The 25,169-nt window shown below is 46.4% G+C and overlaps 1 protein-coding gene across 2 annotated transcripts in view; it reads right to left on the bottom strand.

Annotated features, from left to right (window-relative positions):
- Positions 1 to 66: 66 nt before the first annotated feature.
- The window catches only part of LOC310698429 (FK506-binding protein 15-like), a 268,796-nt gene continuing 243,693 nt past the window's right edge, over positions 67 to 25,169 (bottom strand). The window contains exons 2-17 of one of the 2 annotated variants that reach the window (XM_083485534.1): positions 19,198 to 19,307; positions 18,709 to 18,832; positions 16,154 to 16,223; positions 14,778 to 14,852; positions 14,046 to 14,144; positions 13,616 to 13,765; positions 12,784 to 12,849; positions 11,861 to 12,004; positions 11,569 to 11,711; positions 9,898 to 10,000; positions 8,908 to 8,940; positions 7,871 to 8,042; positions 6,710 to 6,834; positions 6,037 to 6,120; positions 5,155 to 5,262; positions 67 to 1,119 (exon numbers count right to left, since the gene is read on the bottom strand). In XM_083485534.1, coding sequence (XP_083341660.1) covers positions 448 to 1,119; positions 5,155 to 5,262; positions 6,037 to 6,120; positions 6,710 to 6,834; positions 7,871 to 8,042; positions 8,908 to 8,940; positions 9,898 to 10,000; positions 11,569 to 11,711; positions 11,861 to 12,004; positions 12,784 to 12,849; positions 13,616 to 13,765; positions 14,046 to 14,144; positions 14,778 to 14,852; positions 16,154 to 16,223; positions 18,709 to 18,832; positions 19,198 to 19,307 — 2,278 coding nt within the window. In that variant the 3' untranslated portion in view covers positions 67 to 447. The remainder of the gene's footprint in view (positions 1,120 to 5,154; positions 5,263 to 6,036; positions 6,121 to 6,709; positions 6,835 to 7,870; positions 8,043 to 8,907; positions 8,941 to 9,897; positions 10,001 to 11,568; positions 11,712 to 11,860; positions 12,005 to 12,783; positions 12,850 to 13,615; positions 13,766 to 14,045; positions 14,145 to 14,777; positions 14,853 to 16,153; positions 16,224 to 18,708; positions 18,833 to 19,197; positions 19,308 to 25,169) is intronic. The other variant, XM_083485533.1, reaches the window with a different exon arrangement.

Raw genomic sequence — 25,169 nt, 5'->3', positions numbered from 1 at the left:
AACCATGCAAATACCCCTCCCCTTCTTGCCTTGCTAAAGTGAAAGAACTGAGGCAACAGGGTTAATTTATTTTAATTGCACTTTATTATTATTTTCAAGATCCGGTTTTGCCAAGGTTCAAAACTGGAGGTGAGCTATGGCAATAGGTTTAAGTTTGGTTTCCACAGGGAGGAGCTGTTCAAGGTGATACCCACCACTACTCCCAGCAGCAGCTGGGTCAAAAGTGTGTAGGGTACAGGTGTGTTCGGCAGTGGTGAATTAAGTAGTCAGTTCTTTGAAGCCAGACAAAGTCCCAAATTGACATTTGCTACCAAGAGAGAGAGAGATAGTGTCACTCCTCTTCCTGCCAGCAGCCTCAAAAACCACAAGTCAAGACGACCTCAGCCCAAATGAGCAATCTGGGGAGGCTCACAGAAAAACCCCATCTCCATCCAGATCAGCCCCAGATCAGAACACAAGGCACTGAGTACCATAAGACCCATCATAGGTACAGTTCCCGTCCCCCTCCCACCCTGGCACAGACCTGGAATCCGCTTCCATGGGGCTGGACGCTGGTCTTGGCTGTGAGGCTCCAGCCAAGTCCTGCTGCTTGTCGGCTACAGCAGCTTGAGAAGTGGGGCCAGCAGTGTGCTGACTTGCCCCACTCTGCTCCTTGCCCTCTGGACTCGTTGTGGACCTCTCCATTGCAGGGGCCATCTCATCCACTGCTGGATTTGGAGGTGCCAGAATGGCAGTGTCTATTGTGTCCATTTCACCCTGAGTGCTTGGCCTCTCCTTCTCAATACTGGCGGAGAGCCTGAGAGGCGGCCTTGCAGCTTGAGCAGAGGCTGCACGCGTTTGTTCAACCGGTGCTTCCAAAGAATGAGCCTCAGGAGCTGCAAAAAGCAGACTGTCTTGGGCTCCTTCGAGAGCGGTGGATGGAGGACTGCTTGAGCTTTCCTTCAGATTAGCCAAAGGAGCAGGGGATGCCACTGGTGCTGGTTCTCGGAGAGAGTTGCTGTGGGGATCCCCATAAAGGGGTGCGGCACTTGGCTGCATCCTTCCCGCAGGTCCTTCCTCCTCGGTGCTGCTGCTCCCCCTTTGCTCCTCCTGACTCTCCAGCAGCTGCAGAGTTGTTGTCTGGAACAAGTAGAGGGGAGGAGGGATTATTTGCCACAAAAACGACTGCAGCCCCTGATGAAAGTACTGTGTAATGGGGGCTTCCGGGTTGGCGCCATCGCCGAATGGCGGACTCCCTCCGAGCTCCGGAGGGAGTCTGCTCGGTAGGGGTTGGGTCCTGCCGCGCCAGCGATGTGGGGACCCTCAAAAACCATGGGCGCGGATGCCCATGGACCTGGTGACTCGGCGGGCACAGTTAGCGCCCCCCGACCCGCGAAGGAGCCTTTTTAAAGGCTACGGAGCGGGGGACAGGGGTGGAGCGGTACTATGAGTCCTCTGCTTTCCCTGCCGAGCGAAGCCGCATGCCATTCGACGGAGAGCGCTGACTTCTTCTATTGAAAATTTGGACTAAAAACAACAACCCGTGAGTAATTTGGAAATCGGACCTAAAAGGAAAAAAAAAAATTTCGGATTCGGCACGAGCGGGGGAGGTGCAAAAAGGAAGCCCGTCTCCCCCCTATTGTAGACAATTTAAAACAAGGATTTGGCAACTAAGGCCGAGAAAAGAGCTTGCTTCTGTTTATTGATAAAAGTTATTAATTCCATGATGGGAAGTTATAAGAACTGTGCTGGAGGAGAAGAGTGGATGGTGAGAGTCAAAGTGCAACCCCCCCGGGAACCGGGGCGATCCGTGAGAGAACCTGGAATAACAATTTGACTTTTGGATTTGATTTGGAAGGAAACAAAGTTACTATAATCCCCCTAGAGGGGTTTTGGGACATTACAAGAACGGTTGTAAGTGTAAAAATACTCTTGGAATCGAACAGGACTTTTTATCTCCTGGGAAAGCTGCAAAAACGAAACATTATTTTGTCTACAGAGGTTTCTACACTAAAGGAGACAATAGAATTATCTATTGAAGAATGGAAGGGACTTGGCGCAAGTTCTTGTTCCTGAACAAATAATAACCCCTGTAGAGGAACCAAGTTTTTGAATTAGAATGTTTTTGCAGCGGAACAGGAAAAGAAACTTGAGAAAAGTGAGGAAAGAGAACAAAGGACTGATGAAGATTTGGAAGAGAACAAAGGAGGAGCCATATTATTGTGAAAGACCAAGGAAGACCAAAGGCCTGTCAGGGGTTTCTCTAAGATTGGGCGTCTGAAGCTAAAGATTACCAAGAAAACTGGCAAAGTGGAGTTGAGAAAGATTTGGTCATAAACGTGAGATCTCCAGGCTGATAGCAGATAGACCGATGGACATGGGGAATCGAAACCGGGGAAGGGTGGGGGGAGATTTGGAATCCAAAGGGTGTAAAACTATATTTTGAATCTTTTATTTTTTTTTAACTTGTTTTGCATAGGGGTCTATCCAACCCCCCATTTCCAAACCAAACCAAACTTTATCTTTCCAAATCTGGCTTTTTCCAAGTTCATTTGTCAAATCCAAAAGCTCATGATCCTTCTGGGCCACAACTCCCTCCATCTCTGGCGCCCCAGATTCAGCAACATCCTCTTCCCTCATCTGTTCTGTCAGGGCATACTCCTGATTTAATTCCTGCGTGGGCTCCATATAATTTCCCACTGCCTGTTCAAAATTTCTGATCGCATCAGTCATCAAGTCCGTCTTGTCATGTAGCTGTTCCAGTAGGGCATTTGTTTTACAGAGAGCACACAACAGAGCTTCTGAATACATTGTGTCCTGCAAGGTCAGAGTCTATTCCCACAATTGTAATCAGTAACAGCTGCAAGCTGGTTACAGTTTCACAGTCTCCCTCTAGGGGGAAAACTTCTATTTGTTCTTTCTTTTAAAGACAAGTCTGACAACAAAGTTTCCTTTTTCAGATATTTTGTCAATATTTGTTCCTTTAAAATGCGAAAGGGAACAATGGAATCACTATGTTTCTCTTCTTTTAGCTATCTGTCAAAGACGTTTGTCTCTGGTCAATGAGCTTCAAAAAACGTCAGTCCTGACACCCCGCTCCAGGATCAAGACGGTGGAAAGTTACTTTATTTTGCACTCACTTCTGCAGGTTTAAACAGTCTGGAAAAAAACAAACCCTTCTTCTCCTGCTTCCGAAGGGGGTTCAACAATTTTAAATGATGAAAGTTAACCTTTTACAAGCGATTTTCTGAGCTCTAGTTTGCTATGTCTTTGTTTTAATCTATCTACAAAGAAACGGAAGGCTGACTTCCTGTTTAGACCTTCCCGTTTCAGTGCCAAATTGAAGTAAACTTTTAAGTCCAATTTTCCTTTCTGCTCGCAAGTCCTTATTTAAAGTCCAATTGTCCGAGATTTAAGTACTCATGGGTGATTATTTTAGAAGCCAAATTGTCCCAGGAAAAAGGCAGTGCTCTCTGGCAACGGCTGTGCGGCTTCACTCCACGGAAGAAGCAGTTGACTCTCAGCACCGCGCCACTTCCCCCTCTTCGCTCCGGAGCCCGTTAGTGGGTTCCTTTGCGGGTTGGGGGGCACTAAAGGTGGCCGCCAAGTCCCATGGTCACAGGCTTCATCCGCCTGTGATTTTTGAAAGAGTCCCCGCTTTGCCGTAGCGGAAAAGACCCGTTTCGCGTGGAGCTAGTCCCTCCAGATCAGAGGGAGTCCGCCATTGTCGATGGCGCCACCCCGGAAGTGAGAGCTGGCCTTCACCCTCTTTGCTGCTCCCATGATTAGTAATATGGGGCTAAATGCCACCCCAGTCTCTGACCGGTGCAAGATTGCAGGGGTCTAGGCACTTAGTCTGTGTTTCTTTGGAAATGAGGCACAGTTTAGACTGTGGTGTCATAATGATATATAGTTTCATTATGTTGGGAAAAAGCACCAAGGCAAAAGCCAGCTCCAGATGGCTGGAATGCAAAACAGGATGTTGTGTTTTGCAGATGTACTGTTGGGGAAAAGGTGGAGTCTATTCTCTGTACTGAGCACCGGATGTTAGCTCTGAGTGTAATATGACCTGTGCTGGAAGTACAGGGGCGGAATTGTGTCTCTTCTGATGGAGTCTGAAGGGAGCAGTCGCTTTTCTATGTACTGCTGAGTGACAGGAATAAAACATGTAAAAGGACTCCTGTCTGTCTCATTTCCCCTCCCTGGGAGAATGCAGGGAGGGAGAGAGAAGCAGAGAAGCAGAGGGTGTGTTCTTTCTCACGACTAATGAGAAGAATCGCCGGGTTTGTTTACCTAGCCTGCCGGCAGTTGCAGACGGAAGGTAAACACGGTATCTCACTCAATTGCCTCGGGGGAGGCCAGGTACCTCTGACTGTGAGCGAAGATACTAACAATTTACACCTGAGCCTGTAATGGAGGGGGCCCCCAGCATACACTCCAAGAGAGTCCCGTTTTTCCCGTTGCTGCAACCTCTAATTCAAACTGTCAGTCTGCATTGTGCTCTGATCCTGCCTCTCCAGCTTGCTGCATTTAACAGACTGAAAGCCTTTTTTCTTTTGATCACACCATAGCCAACTGAAATCCTAAAACTTCCTCCTAACCAAAACATTGGCACTGTCTTCAAACTCACTATCTCAAAGCTCTGGGTGGGGCTTCACCCATCTGCTGGCTGGTAGAGTGTCTGTCTTGCTGATGGCCCATCTTTCTGTCTGCAGCACATACTGTATACTAAAATTGGATTGATAAAGAGGTTAGCATGGCCTCTGCAAATTGGTGAAGTGTTCCATTTTATAAAGATGTTTAATGTTTGAATATGTTTTATATATGTGTTGGAAGCCACCCAGAGTGGCTGGGTATAAATAAAATTATTATCATCATCATCATCATCATCATCATCATCATTATTTGTTCTCTAATGGCCCACCTCTCAAGCAATCTCCTCAACACAGGAAGCTGAGTCCAGCTGTTAAGTGTCTGACTTTCTGTTTCACTCTCCAAGCAGTGATTAAATTCTAACACTTACTAAACCCAGTAGTTATGGGCATCTTGCACCCAAAACTCTGGCACCCAAACTCATGACATTTGGAACCATACAAAAAGGAAGAGAAATGATAGACCAGTTCACTCAATCTGCATCTTATTCATGTTTCAGGATCCATCTGCCCTGGGCTGTACCTTGATGGCGTTCAGGACGATACGCAGGACCTCCTGGCCAGTATAGGACTCCTCTAAGTTGAACTGGCCCCGCAGGGACTGGAAGACCTCGTTCATGATCTTCTTCACCTGGGGCAGGATGATGCCAAAGAGTCAGAAGGCAGGGAAGCAACACCAGCAAGGACAGTGGGCTTTCAAGAGCTTCTGGACAGCCAAATGTGGTGATGATTTCATTTATTCATTTATTTTACAACCAACATACATTATCTGGATAGCATCCACGTGCCAAGAGATGGATGACATTGAATTGTGCTATTCAGACTAACAGGTAACAACTCCTGATTGAAGTTACGGAAGTGTGGATTGCCATTGCTTTTGCTGAATGTGATTAAGATTTCTCTCTACTGTGTGTCCCCCCACAACTTTCCTTAACACTTCTTATTTCAAGAGCACTTCACGGTTTGTTACAGAGAGAGGAACACATCTGTGTGTTTTTTAAGGAGATACCTTATTTGTGAGACTGTAAACTGTTTTAAACTGTTGTTAACTGCTGTTGCCTCTGCCAACCTGGTGCCCTTCCAAAAGTTTGGGACCAATTAGGCAAGCCACATTTCACACTGTACTATGGACAGGGAGTCCAGTGTCTCTCTCTACAGATTGTATACAAGGTAAAATCCCACCCAATTGCCTGCATTGAATTTTTCAGGGTCCTCCAGCCTTTGACAACATGTAATTTATGAGTTGCTTTTTCAGCTAACGCTAAGCTCTATATACAGTAATGCAGTTCAGTCTCTGCATTACTACACAGCATCACAGGTTCACAGCACAGATGTGTAACAAGCTTGTGGGACACATTAGAACCGCAGACCCTCCATCAAGACGTTTTAAGAGAGTCCCACTGACCTTGCCTTTCACAGGCTCTGGCTGTTCCTGCTGTGGTGACAGCTTCTCGTTCCCTGAGCTTCTTGTGGTTTTAAGCAGGGAAAGCTAGAAGGAAACCAGCATTAACTAAGTGGTGGTCTGCAGACCACAGTTCAAGAGCCCTTGTAATAAACAGTAAGCAGAGAGACCTACGGCAGACATGAGGAGTGAGCAGAGGTGTTCCAAGGATAGGTGGCTCCTGCCCATTGAGGTGGGTGGGGCAGAAGGCAAGGAGTCCAATGACAGGCAGAGCCACATCCTGATTGGCTGTAAGGAAGAAGGCAAGCCAGTGGTGGCTGGGTGAGGGCAGTGCCCTGTTTGCCTAATAGACTAGACTCCACTGACTATCACTTCTTGGGGGCCGTCTGCCAGGAGTAAAAGTAGGTGGAGCAACATACGTTAATTTCCCCACTTGTCCCTTTCAATCCTCCATTTAAGAATGAAAGAAGAAGCCCAGCCAGATGGGCGGGGTATAGATTATTTCATCATTATCATCATTATTATTATTAGATCTTCCAGGGAGGCAAAGAACAGTCAAGGGTGCAAAGCTGGGGGGGGGAGGGAGAGGGGTGTGGCCCTGGGAGAATCCTAAGAGAGTTTTCCAGGGAGCCACTTCTGGCCTCGGGTGATGACTTTTGCCACCCCTGGGCACTACCTTCTCCAGATTCTCCTTCTCCAGATTCTCCTCTTCCAGGGCTGCCACCTTCTCATCCAACTTCTTCCCACTCAGCTTCTCCTCCTGGTATCTGCTTTTCATGTCGTCAGACGATTTCTGAAGTTCTGTGGAGGTGGGGCAGAGAGCTGGTTACAGTGCATGTCCTTGTTTCCATCCACTGCTTTAGCTAAGCCTAAGTACAGCGCCATCTGCACTATATGCGTCAAACACTCACAGCTTCCCACAAAACATTCTGGGAAATGGGAACATTCTCTTAAGGGTGCTGAGAGGTGGTGGGACACCCCAGTCTGCCACCACCCCCAGCTACAATTCCCAGACTGTTAAACTATGCTGGAAATGGCCGCTTAAGCAGGGCTCTCCACTTCTACACAACTATTGGCAGGTGGAACAAACCACACTTCCCAGGATTCCTTGGGAGAAAGCCATGACTGACTGCAGTGGCATGATAACGCTGTATAGTGTGGATGGGGCCTCCGTGTAACTTTAAAGACATACAGGTGAAACTTGAAAAATTAGAATATCGTGGAAAAGTTCGTTTATTTCAGTAATTCAACTTAAAAGGTGAAACTAAAATATGAAATAACTCATGACATGCAAAGTGAGATATGTCAAGCCTTTATTTGTTATAATTGTCATGATCATGGGGTTTATAGACAGATCACACGTTTCTTCTCACTCTTACACTGCTCTGCTCTTGCATGCAGGGCAAGGAAGGTGCAGAATCTGCACAAACCCATTTTCTATTATGTTACATTATGTTATTTTTTGTAATCTGGAGATTCATTTCAACAAAAAGCAGCATAGAAATACAATCAATCAAGTTTGTAGAGATCAGAAGCTTGCCCTTTTTAAACGGATGGAATTAAAGTCAAGAGTATTTTGGAGATTGTGTGTCTGATTTTTAACAGCTACACTGCAGGAGGCCCTAAGGAGCAGGACCTCCAGAGGTTGCTGGACTCCAACCCCATCATCCCTGGCTACGCTTGCTGGGGCTCATGAGAGGTGAAGGCCAGTAATACTTGGAGGGCCACAGGCTCCCTACCTGCAACCTAAAGAATTTCCTAGGATGATAAAACTACTCTGCATGTGCTTGGATAGTGCTCTTCTGCCTTTTCAGCGCCTCCTCTCAGCTTCCCTTACCTGCCAGCTGTGCACGGAGTCGGCTGACCTGGGCTTTCTGCCTCTCCGACTCTGTCAGGGCTTCATTCAGTTGGGAGTGGTAATCCATCCCCTTCTTCTGAAGACAGATCAACCTATGCTGGATTTGGGAGATACGCACCATGCTTTCCGCTAGCTCCTTGCTGATCCTGACCTGCAACGCAAAGGGGCAGAAGAGACAGGAGAACATATGGGGAAGGAGTGCCCACAAGACCTTTCCTGGGAGGATGCAAGAGCTGTGCTTTTGGAGGCTCCCAAATGCTAAGAATGAGTCTCCCAGGAAACACCCTGAAGAACTGGTCTACTGGCAAGGCTATGAGGAGCAGGGGGAGGCAGAAGCCTTGGGCTTTTTAGTTAGTTCAGGAGAAAGCATGCACGACAAAGGTGCATAAAATGGAGAGCAGGAAAGATTTCCCCAGAAAATTCGGGACAGACAAAAGAAAGGACATCTTCACACAGCAGAGCTCTCTCCCACAAGATAAAATGAAGGCCAAACAGTTAGATGGCTTTAGCAGCGGCTTAGACAAAACAATGGGGCAGGAAAAGCTATACACAGCCAGCAGCCACAAGGTCTAACCTCCACCGTTGGAGGCAGCATGCTGTTCCTGGGAATTGCAAGTGGGGTGAGCACAGATCCTGTTTGTAGAATTCCCTTTTGGGACATCTGGTTGTGAGAATAAGACGGGCTTTGGGCCTGATCCAGCCAGGCAAAAGCACTCAAGGAGGGTGCAATGTAGGACTGGTGAGAGTGCGTTGCTTGGAAGGAGTTTTGAGGGCCAGACACATAGGCCTGGAAAGTGGCCTTTGGTCCAGGGGCCTGGAGTCCCCCCACCCCTGATTTAGGAAAACCCATTGTCACTGAAGCTGGGATGCCAAGGCACAGAGAGGCTTCGCAACAAGAGACACCTGCAGAAGGCGTGGGTTTTCCCCTGCTAAAAGTATGAAATGGTTGACCTGGAAAGTATGAAAGGAATAAGGAAGTGCTCAGGTGATCAGGACACCCAAGCACAATGCCTCACCTGGTCCCACCCCTGATCCAGTGGCGGCATGTGCTAGAGAGAAAAGCGGCGACAAGGAGAGGAGAGTTAACACCACTAGAAGCAAGAACAGCAAGAGGGGAGAAAGTTTTATCAAAAGAGGCAATGGCATTCTGGGTTAAGAGCACTCTGCTTATTCTGTGGTCCAAGGGCTGATTATATCACTGAAAATCCCAGCGGCCTCAGGGTAAGATGCATGGAAGATCCCTTAATGGCAGGGTTTGCACGCTGATGCCCAAGCAAGAACAGGCCACAGCAAACCTGGACTTGCATGCTCTTCCCTTACATCTCCTCCTCTCATGCGGCCAGGAACCCTGACACTTATGCCCAGCCATGGTTTGCTGTGTTGCCTGGTACAATGAGCTGCAGCTAACATCAACTATGGGTAATATCAAACACACCAACTTCAAATGTTTGTTTCTATAAGCTAACTTCAGAAACTAATTCTACTTAACATTAATGGCTGTTCTCAGTCCAGACAACAGAGGAAGCAGCAGTTACCTAGAAGTGGAAACTCTCACACCCTTCTTCTTGGCTGCATAGGAGGAAATGAGGGGGACATTCACTGTCCTTGCTCACATCATGCCAATCCACAGTTTAGCATGGCATGTGAATGCAGCCAATGAGATCTTACTGTGGACCAATGTGGTGCATTTTTTTTTAGTCACTGTGTTAAATTTTAAAGGGACATTCTGTCCTCTCAAATTCATCCTGAGGTGCTTTTCAAAGGATTACCTGAAGCTTATGAATCTTTTACCTGTATGTGCATGTATACCTAGCCAGTCGTTTGTTCTATTTTGTTGTTGCTGCTGCTCAGAAATTTAACTTATTTCTGGCCTGCAGGCAAAGGGGAATAGTGACCTGCACTATCGATTGTGAACTCAAGGACGGGATCCTGGGATAGCACTTGCCCTCCCCACAGCCTCAGTCACTTGGCCTTCCTGTTGTGGCTGTCACGCTGCCAGGGCTTACCTTCTCCTCTTCAGCATGTAGGACCCTTGCCTGGGTGTGCTCCATGGTCCTCTGCAGTGAGATGTTGCTCTGCTCAAATATCAGGTTGCCCTGCTCCACATAGCTGGGGGAAGAATTGTTTTTTGCACACGTGAATGTTTGCATGATTTGATACTTTCCATCCTCTCATGTGAAAAATAATAATAAATCAAGGCTGTATCATATGTAGATCTCACTTTTCAAAAGCCACCCTAGGAGAGCTTCTATCCTTTATATCATAATAGTTCTTATTTTATGTTCCATCTTTCCTCCAAGGAGCTCAAATACTGGTATATAGTTTTCCTCCCTTTTTTATCTTCACAAGCCTGTGAGGTACCGTATTTTTCGCCGTATAGGACACACTTTTTCCCCTCCAAAAATGAAGGGAAAATGTGTGTGCGCCCTATGGGGCGAATGCAGGCTTTCGCTGAAGCCTGGAGAGGAAGAGGGGTCGGTGCGCACCGACCCCTCTTGCTCTCCAGGCTTCAGGAGAGCCCCAGCGCCAGCCCCACAAGGTCAGGGGACAGAGGGAGGCGGAACGCCGCCATCCCTCTGTCTCCCGAAGTGGTTTGGAGGCTGACAGTGGGGAGACCCCGCCGCCAGCCCCGCAAGCTCCGGGGACAGAGGGGAGGCGCAGCGCGTCTCCCCGCTGTCCCCGGACCTGATCTGAAGGCGGGCTTCTCCCCGCTGCCGGCCCCACACGCGCCTGGGGGGGGGGAATAATTCCCCCCCTTTATTTCCCCCCCAAAAAACTTGATGCGTCCTATGGGCCGGTGCGTCCTATGGGGCGGAAAATACAGTAGCTTAGGCTGAGAGAGTGTGACTGGCCCAAGGTCACCTTCAAGGCAGAGTGGGGATTGGAACCCTGGTCTCCCATATCTTACTCTGACAGACCCTCTTAACTGCTACCCCACACTGGCTATATTCCTGTATTCCTCTATTTGTCCATCCAGCCCAGTACTGTCCACTCAGACTGGCAGCAGCCTTGGGGTTCCTGGGGATTGAGCCAGGCCACCTGAGCTTTAGGCTCCCTGCAGTATGGAAGGAAGGGAGTTAACAAACCTGAGCACAGTAGGAAGAGTCTGTTAAGGGGTAGGATACTCAACTGGCCTTTGGGACTCTGCCTTGGCCAAGCCCTCACCTACCCCACCTCATTACCTCCCCAAGGGAAGCCACACCTGTTGAAAATGGCATGGCGCTATTTGGAACGTATGATTTACTATGATTTATTGAATTTGTATACCGGACTTCATCCGTAGATGCCAAGGTGGTACAGTGCAGATGGGGCCTGAGTTATGCAGCTGAGGTGAAGGCCAAAAGCCTCAAACACAGAGGTGGCAACCTGTTTACTGCAGAGTTAGGATGCGACAACTGGGAGAATGGAGGGCTTAAAAGCTAAGAGCACCGACATTTGATATAATCAAGGGGTGGGATTTTCTGAAACGAACTTGGAAATTGGGATGCAGAAAGGGGAGGTATGGGGAAGTCGGTGAAGTAAGGTTTAAGAAATAAGGATTCGAAATTATACATGTTTGTTTATGTGTTTGTTTGTTGTTATTGTGTAATGTTTGTGTTTATAAAAATTGTGAAAAACCAATAAAAATTTCTTTAAAAAAAAAAAAAAGCTAAGAGCACCCTCAATTTATTTCTCACCCTGGCTTTGGAGCGGGAGTAGGAGAAGTCAGCCAGGCTGGGTCTGTAGCGGGGCTTTCTGATTGTGGTGCTGGTGAAGGTGTGAGGGAGTCCCTGGGGCCCAGGCTTTGTCCGGCGGAGTCAGCGCCCTTAGCAGACCACACCTAAGGGAGCAAAAGAGGGGCATCATAGAGTCTGGTCAAAGCAACCACTGCCTCCATTTGTAGAACCTTATCCAGGCAGTAGACTGACCACCCAACAACCTTCTGAGGTTCTCTTGGTTGCTAACATGTTGGGAGGAGGACACACTCACCCGTTTGACTTCCACCTCAAAGGCCAGGGTCGAGTCTGGAGGAATGCGTTCAGATTCTGCCAAAAGCCTGTAAGCCAATGCTGGCGGGATGAGGAGGAACCGCCTGCCTCCTCTCTTCATGCCAATTATCGCATCTTCCCAGGCCTTCAAGTTCCAGAAACGGAGAACCAAGCAGAAAACAAATTTGGGTGACCGCCTTCGCTAAGGGCCAACAGCATCCGTGTGTATGTTTGTCATGTTGGTAAAGGCTGGTTGAGAGCAGGGCACAGGAATACTGACAGTTCTCTTGCACTCTTGAGGACAGTACTGTAGTTTAAAGCAGGGATGAAAAACATTCCCTCTGGGGCAACCTTCATGGTGGGGAGGAGCATGCCAGGAGTGGGCAGGGCAAAAGGGGAAAGTGGGAGGGGCAACGAATGTAATTTTTCCCTTTGTACAATAGGCTACTTTAGACACCCACTCACACTCCCCCCTGTCTCTCATTCAGGACAGCAAGAGGCAACACTGGAGGTCCAGGACTGTTTTGGTCCAGGCCACAGAGCAGGCTTGGCGAGGGGCATGGCCTGGGGTGAATCCTGAGGGCCAGTTTCAGTCCCTGCTGGGCCTGAGGTTCCCCACCCCTCCTGTAAAGAAAGGCCAAGCCTGACTGACCAGTAGGGCAGGATGAGGAATTTTGCAGGGATCGAGGAACCCTGTTTGGGCCTCCCACTCCAGCAGATCATGGCAGGCGTAGACAAGCTGGGACAGCTACCTGCCTGCCGTTCTTGAGGAAGCCATTTGATCAGGGTCTGAGCTCAAAAAACATCACTGCTATTCAGCCTTCCACATAGCCCGGGCTGCTGAACTCTGCTTAGATGTGGAAGTGGAGGCAACAATCCCTAACTGGGACCTTGCACTGCAGTGGGAAGATAGCGCCATCTTACCTTGATGATTTTACCAGAGCCTAGCTTCACACGCAGCAACTTTGCGTATATATTTGAGTCGAAAACCTGTTCCAAAAGTGGAAGGTCAATGGGGTGAAATTACTTTTACTGCAGAAGATAATAGGTTTACGTTTTGCTACTCCCACTGCTGAGCCAACAGCAATGAGTATCGAAGGACGGGGCACAGCTCAGGGACACAGCACCTGTTTTACAAGCAAAAGGTTCCAGGTTCAACCCTGGCATCTTCAGGTAAGGTCAGGGAAAGGCTTTTGCTTGGAAGCCTGGAGAGCTACTGCCACTCAATGTGGGCGATGCCAACCTAGACCAGTGGCCTGATGCAGTGCAAGGCAGCTTTCTATGTTGAATCCCCTACCTAGCAGTGTCTCCCATGTTGCAGATTGGGTAGAATAAGGTTGAGAAATAGATCTAGTCCTTGAAGACAGTGTAGCTCAGGGCCTAACAGCATGTGCTTCCTAGGAAGAAGGTCCTGGGTTCCCTCCCTGGCATCTCCAGTTGAGAAAGGGAGGCAAGGCTGGGCAAGGCCTCACCTCTGGAGAGCAACCAATGCAAACCCCATGGAAAAGCACTGGCTAGAGCCCATTGGGGTTGGGGTCAAAGGCACATTGAGCTGTGAAGCAAGCTGAGTGAGCCTCACCAAGTCCCTCTCCTGTTTCATTTCCTTGCAATGTTATTGAAAGGCAAAAGGATGGGGTTGTGGGAGAAAAGGGCTGTATGCAATCTATAAACCAGGAGTGGGAAAGCTGTGGCCATGCAGTGCTGCTAGAGACTTCAACCCCAATCATCCCCAGCCACCCCCTCTGCCAGGTCTCACCTGCCCAAGACTACCGTTCTGGAACAGCCAGCCTGTAAAAGTGATCTCCAGGACATCTCCAGTTGCCACACCTTGGCCGTTTCCGAGAACAAGATCCTGACACAGCACTGAGTCAGGAGAACGGCTGCTGTTATACTTGGCAATGCACAGCTGCAAGGAGGAAGAACCAAGCCCCTTTGTGTCATTAGCCTGCATTGTCATCTGCACCTATGCAATCTGACCCAGTGCAGCACTGGCTGAAGACCCCAGGGGCCTGAAAAGGCCCCAACTGGCTACACCACCATTCCTTGCCCTCCCTGGATGCTTCTTAGTAGTTGGCAGAGAAAGCTTCTGGTGACTGATGCAAGAGAGCTGACCTCCCGAGAACACTAGTTTAGTGTCTGCAGGACAGTCACCCCCCACCCCAAAATGCAATGCACGCCTCTGGCACCTGTTTGCTGAAGTCCACAGCCGCCATTTCTGATTCAAACATGATGGACCAATTCTGCCTCTGATCATCATAAAATGTGCAGTAGTTGTTGGGCTTCACCTGCGGAAAGAGAAAGGAGAAAGTGGAATTCTGAGCAGCAGACAGCCTCTGCTCAAAACAACTTTCTTCCTGATGGGTATTGCTAAAGACTTTGGGTTGTGTCCCAATGTTAGCCCTACTCAGAGCAGACCCATGAAAATTGATGGACATGACGAATTTGGTGCATTAATTTCAGTGAGTCTACTCTAAGTACACACACACACACACATCAACGTCTGTAGTGTGTCATGTTTAGAAATGGAAAAATGCTATAGGATTTCGAGGTGGAGGGCTACCCCAAGGGATGTTAGCTACAGTAGGTAGAATGTCATTTCCTTTACTTTGTTGCCTCCATGTAAGCATTTTATCCATAGAGGGGCCCCTTGGTTCTAACACCATTCAAATCTAATGGGTTGCAACAAGCATTGTTGTTGTTGTTTAGTCGTTTAGTCGTGTCCGACTCTTTGTGACCCCATGGACCAGAGCATGCCAGGCACTCCTGCAACAAGCATTAGCCCTACTCAAAGCAGACCCACTGAAATTAATTGACCACAGCTGAGACCTCATATACAATGTGCATTTCCAACCACCAAAGAATTCTGCTTAGCTTCAGCCCATGCCATGGTCCTTGCAGGTCTCAACGTCAAAGCTTACCGTGAATACAAAACAGGCATGGATGCTGGCGGTCGCAATCTGCTGCAGCTGGCTGATATAAAGAAGCACTTTGTACTGGATTCCACAAGAGATGGAAGGACAGAAGAAAACAAGAGCAAAAGTGAGGAATCAAAAACTACGGGGCTGGCTCTTTTCAAAAGCACCTGGAGCTGCTCTTATACCAGGCAGCACTTCCACAGCACCCCAACAGCCAAATGACACATTAACATACAAATACATCAGAGGTGTTCATCGTAGGAATTGCGTTGGTTGCAGGTGCCTGGCTTAGTTACATGTGGAGTGACTTCATTACAGTGGAGCAGGCGTGGGGAACCTTTGGTGCTGAGCTACAACACCCATTGGCTCTTGCCACATGCCCAGTGGAGAGGGGTGATGGGAGCTGTCGTTCAGGGACATCTGGAGGACCAAAGGCTCCCTACACCTGGAGAAACCAAGGGGTGAGATCTGTCCTTTTCCGCCCAATCAGCTAAACGGGAATGACAGCCCAGTGTTTTATCCTGTCCCCACCACCCTCACCTGCAACAGGGGAGTGGGACAAGGCAATCATACCAGAGTCTTCCTGGAATAAATGCATATGTTTCCTGACATATTTTATCTGTTGCTTGTAAAACACCTGGGAATCCTTTCACAGCAAAGTGGGGCAGAAGAAACCACTGAAGAGCTACTGGCTGGGCTGAAAGGACAGAGGCTGGAAAAACTGAATCCCTTTTGCAACATAAGCTGCTGAAACCCCCTTCCTTTTTTGAGTGTGGTGGGAACGTTTATTGATTTTTCAAGCCACGACAAAGTTACTGTCTCACCTCCCTCTATCCACTCCGCACACAATATCCTCTAGGCCCTTCTTTTGTCAAGATGCTAGTCCACATGGTTCTAGTTACATAAGAGCACAGGGAGCTGCCTTGGACTGAATCAAACCACTGGTCTCTCTAGCTCAGGACTGCCTACTCTGACTGGCAGCAGTGTCCCCAGCCCTACCCAGAGGAGCTAGCGATTGGATTTGGGAGCTTCTGTCTGCAAAGTGGATGCTGTATTGTTGAGTGACAGCCCCTTCCCTGCTGCGAATACTTTTTGTAGAGAAGTGAGGTCAGAATAAGAAAAATGGGAGCTATAACCCTTGTGAGCTGATTGGGCAGAAAGAGACAGGAGCCAAAACAGCACCTTTGCTTTTTCCAGAGTAAGACACCATCAGGAAACCAGGATTCAGACAAAGGGAAGCATTTCCTTAGCCCAACCTACATCAACCCTGTATCCTCCAGATGTTTAGGACCAACAGCAGCTGTAGTCCCAAACATCTGGAGGACAGCAGGTTGGCAGAAAGCCAGGCTACTTCAAGACACCACACCTCCTCCTCTTACCTCCTTGGTTGCATTGCTGCCCACTACAGCTGCTCCATACTTGCCATGTTTCACATATTTCCCATTGGTACTGGAGTGAGAAGAGAACACCTCTTAGCTTCCCACAATTGTTGCCACCATGCCAACCCCATGGGTTATATTAAGCAGCTTTTTACAAAGACTTCCCAGGGGTTGTGTGACTCCCATCAGCCCAGGCCATCTGGCCAACGGAGAGGGGCGATGTGGGGGGTGGGTGGTAGCAGTCCAGCAACATTTTATCAGCCCACAAGCTCCCCATCCCAGGAGGTCTCTATCCTCATTTCAGTTCGGTGTGGGCTAGTGCCTCAATGGGGTGAATGGAGGGAGCACAACTCTAGGTGGCACCAGAGCCAACGACAAGAAGGGCCAGCTAAGTCTAGGGCTGTTACCTCCGAGGATGTGGACAGGCTGCTTGGACCAGTGAAACCAACCACCTGTCTCCTGGATCCTTGCCCATCCTGGCTTATAAAAGCTAGCCGGGAAGGACTGGGCAATGGGCTTCGTGGGGTGGTGAATGCTTCCCTCCGTGAGGGAGCCTTCCCAGACCCGCTGAAAGAGGCGGTTATTAAACCGCTTCTTAAAAAACCATATTTAGATGCGGCCACGATGGTCAACTATCGCCCAGTCTCAAATCTTCCATTCCTGGGCAAGATGATTGAGCGAGCGGTTGCCGAACAACTCCAGGCACGCCTGGAAGAAGCGGACCATTTGGATCCCTTCCAGTCGGGATTCAGGCCTCATCATGGGACTGAAACTGCCTTGGTCGCATTGGTTGATGATCTCCGGCGGGCTAGGGACAAAGGTGAGAGCTGTTTCCTAGTTCTGCTGGATCTCTCAGCGGCGTTTGATACCATCGACCATAGCATCCTTCTGGACCGTCTTGAGGGGCTGGGAGCTGGGGGCACTGTTATACAGTGGTTCCGCTCCTTCCTCCTGGGCCGTGTTCAGAAAGTGGTGGGGGGGATGAGTGTTCAGACCCCTGGGCTCTCACTTGTGGGGTGCCTCAGGGTTCTGTCCTCTCCCCCATGCTTTTCAACATTTACATGCGGCCGCTGGGAGAGATCATCAGGAGGTTTGGGCTGGGTGTTCATCAGTATGCGGATGATACCCAGCTCTACCTCTCTTTTAAATCAGAACCAGTGAAGGCGGTGAAGGTCCTGTGTGAGTGTCTGGAGGCGGTTGGAGGATGGATGGCGGCTAACAGATTGAGGTTGAATCCAGAAGACAGAAGTACTGTTTTGGGGGGACAGGAGGCGGGTAGGTGTGGAGGATTCCCTGGTCCTGAATGGGGTAACTGTGCCCCTGAAGGACCAGGTGCGCAGCCTGGGAGTCATTTTGGACTCACAGCTGTCCATGGAGGCACAGGTCAAATCTGTGTCCAGGGCAGCTGTTTACCAACTCCATCTGGTACGTAGGCTGAGACCCTATCTGCCTGCAGACTGTCTCGCCAGAGTGGTGCATGCTCTGGTTATCTCCCGCTTGGACTACTGCAATGCACTCTACGTGGGGCTACCTTTGAAGGTGACTCGGAAACTACAACTAATCCAGAATGCGGCAGCTAGACTGGTGACTGGGAGCGGCCGCCGAGACCATATAACACCGGTCTTGAAAGACCTACATTGGCTCCCAAGTACGTTTCCGAGCACAATTCAAAGTGTTGGTGCTGACCTTTAAAGCCCTAAACGGCCTCGGTCCAGTATACCTGAAGGATCGTCTCCACCCCCATCACTCTGCCCGGACGCTGAGGTCCAGCGCCGAGGGCCTTCTGGCGGTTCCCTCATTGCGAGAAGCAAAGCTACAGGGAACCAGGCAGAGGGTCTTCTCGGTAGTGGCGCCCGCCCTGTGGAACGCCCTTCCAGCAGATGTCAAAGCGATAAACAACTACCTGACATTCAGGAGACATCTTAAGGCAGCCCTGTTCAGGGAAGTTTTTAACGTGCGATATTTTATTGTATTTTTGGTTTTTATGGAAGCCGCCCAGAGTGGCTGGGGAGGCCCAGCCAGATGGGCGGGGTATAAATAATAAATTATTATTATTATTATTATTATTATTATTATTATTATTATTATTATTATTACTGTCCCCATCCTCCTCCCTGCTGTGCTCTACCATGGCAGCATGGAGACTGAGGGGGAAGAGGAAGCTGACAGGCAGTCCTGCCCTCTGGATCGGTTGGACGTAAGAAGATAGGTAGGTGGGAGGCAGCTGAGGGCAGAATGAGGGGGTACCTTCCTACTGGACCTGCTTTCACTGGTGTGGCATAAGGCAAGGAAATCAACAGCACATTGAGCCAGAGTCAATGATATCCACAGCCTGATTGGCTGGAAGTAAAAAAACAACAACAGGCAGGTGGGGGCAGGCTGAGGTTGAGTTGGCAGTGCCCCATTCACCCTAATCGACCACCCCCAACTGTTGTTCAGTTCCACCTCTTTCCAAAGAAGCCAGGCAAGATGGAGAGATGATTGCAAAAGATGTGAGCACAGGACTTGGGTAGCAAGAACACCCTGCAGCTCATCCCCTCTGCTGTAGTACTCACAACAAATATGCATGAACAACTGTAGCGAAGAAAACTGACTGCACTGCTGCTGTGGGCACAGGAGCATCAGTGGGTGCAGCAGCAGCAGCTGCAGGAGGATCCTTCTGGGTAGACAGACCTGCAGCTGGAGCAGCACATGAGAAGGGTAAGTGCGCTGTCGCAAACAGAGCATTGCTTGCAAACATCAGGCCAAGTTAGCTCCCTTGTCTTGGGACCAAGCCAGTTGCTCAGATTAATGAAAAACAGGAAGTTGCCTTGTATGGCGTCAAACCACTGGGTCCATCTACCCCAGTGTGGTGAATACAGACCACCAGCACCTTTCTGGGGCCCCAGGTCAGGGGTCTCTCCCCAGCACTACTCGTGAGTTGTCACAGACCAACCCAGTTGATTATGTGGGGCTTCAGAACCAAAGGTTGGACTAGATGGGCCACTGGCCTGGTCCACAAGGGCTCATCTTATGTTCCTGGGCATTGTGAACAGTTTACTTACCGGTAGCTGGATGACTAATTTTGGCCCGCTTGGATGGCCTGTATTGGAAGAGCACATTTCCAGATTCTGTAGTTGTCTGATCCTGTTCAAAGAGAGAGGCCAGCCTGGTCCTGGGCAGAAAAAAAAGTAACCATTCACTTCATTCGCAGATGCTCATATTTCACTGCAGGTTGGCGATTTTGTTGCAGCCTTCCCCAAAGACCAGAGGGTAATGGATTCAAAAACTAGAATCCTGTCAGTGATTAGTTTATATTTATTTGATCTGATGAATTTGTGATATTGCTGTATTGATGCTTGGCTGTAACTAATTAGATAATTGTTCATAATCAATTTAAAATATATTTAGTGAAACTGGGAATATAAAAATTAGTGGATACATAGGCCGGAGATTACTATCAGATTGGTAAAATTGTTGTGATTGTATTAAGAAAGATTGAACTTAATTGACATTCATTAATTATCACATTGGAATATTGACATGATTGTATTAAGAAAGATTGAACTTAATTGATATCCAATCTGTAAGACAGAAGGAAAGAGAACAAATTACCTAGTGAGCTAACTGAATTTCTTAGTGATGTATGGTAAAAAAAACAACTGTGACAGGTTCTGCGGCAGTTTCAGCCTCACAAAACAGGAGAACTTCTGTAACTGACATGCATCAATCACTAGATATGAGAGAATTAATTTTAAGTTTGAAGAAAGATATCCAAGATTTAAAAAATAATGTAAATGAAAAGGCAAAAGCAACAGAAGAAAAACTTATTTCAATGGGAGTCAAAATAGATGAAAATGTGAAAATAACAGCTGAGTTATCAACTCAGGTCAACAATTTAGTACAAAAAAAATTCAGAACTGACGAAAATAGTGCTAGACCTTAAAGGTAAAACACAGAACCTAGAGGAAGCTCAGAAAAAATTACAAAATGAAAATAGAGAGTTGAAAAGGGAATGCGATAAGATAAGGAAAGAAACAGCAGATCTGAAAGAACAGCAGGATTCAACTTTGGACTCTATTGCGATGTTGCAAAAGCAGAGAAGGGAGAATACCCTAAGATTCAGAGGACTAACAGAGGACGCAGAGGAAATAATTGAGAAAAAAATCTCAAAAGAGCTAGCAGCTTGGTTAGACCTAGAAGAAGCAGAAGTAGCACAAAAAATAGAAAAAGCATTCAGAGTCAAATCTAATGTAGCAAAAGCAAACAACTGGCCGGCTGATTGTTTAGTCTCTTTTAACTCTATGGATTTCAGAAATAGAATTTTACAAGCTAGTAACAAGAAGAAATTTCAATCAGAAGGAAATGATATTATCGTCCACAAGATTATTCCAAATCGGTTGATAAAAAAGAGAGAAGCTTATAGACCTCTGGCTGAGGCACTAAAGGCAAAGGCAGTGGACTATAGGTGGAGTACCCGGCAGGCATCTCTTTTTTCTTTAAAGGGAAACATAGAAAGTGCTTGTCGGCATTAGATGCGGACAAGTTCTGGAGAAAGTACCGGAAAGACCTCGGAGGAAAAAGGCAATTGTTGGGAGAATCAGAGGAAATTGAACAAACAGTTGAGAGTTAGGAGACAGATCTAAGAAGGGAATTTATTAAATGTATACTGAGACCTTGAATGTGTAATTTTTTTATTTTTTTAACCCGTTGACGTATCATAAGAAATAAAGTATGGATTATAAATTTATTACTTGGAACGTAAATGGTTTAAATGAAAAATCAAAAAGGAACAAGGTGGAACATATTCTGGTTAAGCAAAAATATGATCTAATCTGTCTGCAAGAAACTCATGTAGCGGAAAAACATAAAAGAGTATTAATTTTTTTTTTTATAAATTTTTATTGGGTTTTCTGCTTTTATAGAAACAAAACACACACAAAAAAGAAACACAAGACAAAAACATGTATAAAATCAGCAAATCCTCGTTTCATAACCTTGTTCCCTGACTTCCCCCCACCCCCCCTCGTGCATCCCAATTCCCAAGATTATATCAGCAAGTTGGTATTTCTCCTCTTAACCATCTTATTCATCTTATTACCTCTTTTATAATAAAAAATTGATTTTCCTAAGTTGGACTTAAGTTCTCTTCCATCGATTTTTCATTTTATCTTAATTAGAAGTCATATTAACCAAACCTAAAAGTCTTAAGAGTTTTTAAGAATCTCCTCTTCCCTCCCTCCCATCCCCGGTTTTTGTCCCTTCCCAATAAAAATCCAAAGTTGAAAATCTCAGCCTGGGTTCCTCACGTCCGAGGCTTTCAAGTCTCTTTCAGTCCCTCTCCGCCTGTCTTGTTGGTAGTCCTTTATGTCAGTCGTCGAGTCTGGAAAAAGTTCTTTCACCATCAAAATATATTCTCTTCCCACAAGGAGATTTAAAAGTAACTGCTGAAAAATTTCCACAAAGCCTGTGTCTTCAAAATCAAAGTCCAGACGGAGGCCCCAATCATATTTCTTTATTTTAAGTTCCTGTATTCCATATTGTCCCGGGACCTCCTCCTTCTTCTTCTGTGTCTTTCGCAGACTTGTGGTAGATATGTTCCCAGAGTCTCCTTGCTTATGTTCCACAGATGTCAGCTTTTGGTTGTTGCTTCCCAAGGTTACTTCCTCTTTTTCTTGTTGTTTAGTCTCTTCCACCTCTGTAGATATTGTTTCCCATTCAGCTGTGGATTCTTTCTCATTCAGGTCCTCAATACAAACAGCAGAGTTGCCTGTTCCCAAGGTCATAGTCACAAGTTGTTTATTCATGGCCAAGCTCTGCTCTTGTAAGATTCCCACCAATTGAAACATCCTTTCGATTTCCGCTAGTAACTTTCCTTCCACAGCCATTGTATCCATTGTAGTTTCACAGAATTCCCCCTAGGGGGAATCTGGTTACTTATTAGTCTTTTCTCCAACAGTCCTTTAACTTATTATTATTACTTTGTTTCCAACGATTTTGGCTCAATTATAACTCGTCTTAGTCCAGAGGAATCTTAGATAGCGATTTTTCCACTTTAAACCGCCCGTTTGACAGCTTTGACAGCTGTCAAACTCCGCAGCTCTTACACAGGCACAAAGGCAGGACGTTCCCGAGCCCGGGAGGGGGGGTTGTTTAAAACAAAAAGAAGGTTTCCAAAACTCCACTCTCCAGCCCAAAATTTCCTTTAGCTAAATCTTGAAAGATAATGTCCTTTTTAACTCACCCCACCAAGGGTAGGCTCTCCAGCTTAGCTCTTATGTCGTTGCTTAGATCGTCTGCAGGGGGGGGTGCGGACTTCCTTTTAGCACACCCCCCGGTCGTCTCCAATTCAGGGTAAAACTTTTTTAAAGTCCCAATCTGTCTTACTCACGGGTGATTCTTTCAGTCCAAATTTTCAAGGAAGGAAGTCAGTGCTCTCTGGTCATGGCTCGTGGCTTCGCTCCACCGAGGTAGCGATCGACTCTCAGTGCCACGCCACCCCCGTATCCTCTCCGCAGCCTTTAAAAAGGCTCTTCGTGAATCGGGGGGGCGCTTAAGGCACCCGCCGAGTCTTCAGTCCGCAGGCTTCCGCGCCTGCGGTTTCTAAGGGTCCCCGCATCGCCGGCGCGGCAAAGACCCGTCCTCGGTAGAGCCGATTCCCTCCGCAGCTCAGAGGGAATCCGCCATTTCCAGATCGCGTCAACCCGGAAGTCTCCATAAAAGAGTATTAATAAATAAGAGATTGGGGCTTGAGTTTATTGCATCAAGTAAAGAAAAAAAGAGAGGGGTGGTAATCTATGTAAAACCTCAGCTGGAGCCAAAACTGCTTTACAATGATGAAAAAGGTCGAACAGTGATTATAGAGGTTAAGATCAATAATGAAAAAGTGATAGTTATTGGAATTTATGCACCAAATGAAAGAAAATCCAAATTCTATCAATTCCTGGAAGAAAAAGTCATAGAATTTTTTTGGGGGGGAAATTATATTATTAGGAGATTTTAATGGAGTAGTCAATCCAAACATGGACAGAACAATAAAGAAGAAAGAAAAGAGGCAGAACAAACTCCCAACTACATTTTTCCAATTAACAGAACTCCTGAATTTGTTTGATGCTTGGAGGTCTAAGAATCCAACAGAGAAAGAATTTACACATTACTCAGAGCCACATAAATCGGCGGGACGAATCAACGCGATCTGGACAACAAAGGATTTATTAAATAATATTACAAAAGCAGAAATCCATCCAAGGACAATTTCTGATCACAGTCTGGGTTAACTTTAAAGGAAAAGAATAAAAGGTTAAAAGGTGGCAACTTAATGAGAGTATGCCAAACAATGAAAAAATTGTACAGAAGGCCAAGCAAATCTTAGAAGAATATTTTAAGTTTAATTTAAATCAAGGAGTAGATCTAGAGGCGGTTTGGGACGCGGGTAAAGCCATCATAAGAGGCTTCTTTATACAACAAAACACATTCCAAAGGAAAATAAAGGAGAAGAAGAAAATGGAGATCTGGGAGGAAATCAGAAAAAAGGAAAGGATCCTTTTCCAAAAACCAGATGATGAACTAATTAAGCAAAGTATAAAAATTTTACAGACGCAATTCTCCATGATAATAAATGAAGAGATAGAATGGAAGATAAAATGGTTGAGACATAGACATTTTGAGTTTGCAAATAAACCTGGCAAACTTCTGGCCTGGCAATTAAAGAAGAAAAAGGAAGATAGAATTATCAATAAAATTAAAATTGAAGACAAATGGATTCAAGAACCGAAGGAAATTAGTAAAAACTTTGCTAGTTTTTTCGGAAAACTATATAAAGAAGGTCCAGAGACTCTAGAAAAAATAATTGATTATTTGGGCAAAAATAAACTACCAATAATACCTAAGGAAAAAACTGAAAGCCTGAACTCACCAATAACAGCTATGGAGATGCAACAAGCTATACAGAGATCAAAATTAGGAAAGACACCGGGCCCAGATGGTCTTCCAGCTAATTACTATAAAAAGTTAGAACAAGCATTATCTCTCCCCATGAAAGACCTAATGAATAATATTCTGGCAAATGGAATGCTTCCGAAAACCTGGAAGGACAGCTTTATTACTCTTATCCATAAACAGGGAACAGATGCCTCAAACATGGCCAATTACAGACCCATTGCACTGCTAAATAACGATTACAAGATATTCGCAGACATTCTTGCAAATAGATTAAAAATGGTGCTGAAAGAGATAATTCATAAAGATCAAACAGGATTTCTTCCCGGACGATTTATGCAATCCAATATTAGATGTGTGATTAATGTATTAGAATATTTGGATATTAAAATTGATAAACCAGCAGCTATTATGTTGGTAGACGCTGAAAAAGCTTTTGATAATGTGTCCTGGAAGTTTATGAAAAAATTAATGGAAGAAATCGGACTGGGAGAAAATATTTGTAAAGGAATAAATGCCATCTATTCGGAACAATATGCAGAATTGATCAACGGAAGAATTACTGAGGAGTGCAAAATAAACAAGGGAACAAGACAGGGCTGCCCACTGTCACCACTGATATTTATCTTGGTGATGGAAGTCTTGAACAATCAGATAAGAAAGGATGAGCTTGTTAAAGGCATCACTCTGGGAAACAAAACATATAAAATCAAAGCTTTTGCGGACGATTTACTTGTTATGACTGAAAACCCTAAAGAAAGTCTGAAAAGAGTGCTGGAACTGATTAAAGAATTTGGAGATGTGGCAATGCTTGTTAAAAATGTAACCACAGAAGAAAAGGACGACTTAGAAAAAATATTGGGCCTGAAAATCTCTTCAAAAGCGATCACCCCCAAGAACATAAACTTATTTCAGGATAATTACACCAAAACTTGGTTAGAGATTAGAAAAAACTTGGTAATCTGGAGTAAACTAAAATTAACATTTCTGGGTAGGATTTCCATTATAAAGATGAATGTGCTTCCAAAATTAATCTTCTTATTTCAAATGATTCCGATACTGGGTGAAGCAGGTTGTCTCAAGATATGGCAAAGAGAAA

Source organism: Podarcis liolepis (assembly GCF_965112155.1).
Source record: "Podarcis liolepis genome assembly, chromosome: Z".
NCBI classification, from domain to species: Eukaryota; Metazoa; Chordata; class Lepidosauria; order Squamata; family Lacertidae; genus Podarcis; species Podarcis liolepis.
This window is presented reverse-complemented; position numbering and strand designations above follow the sequence as displayed.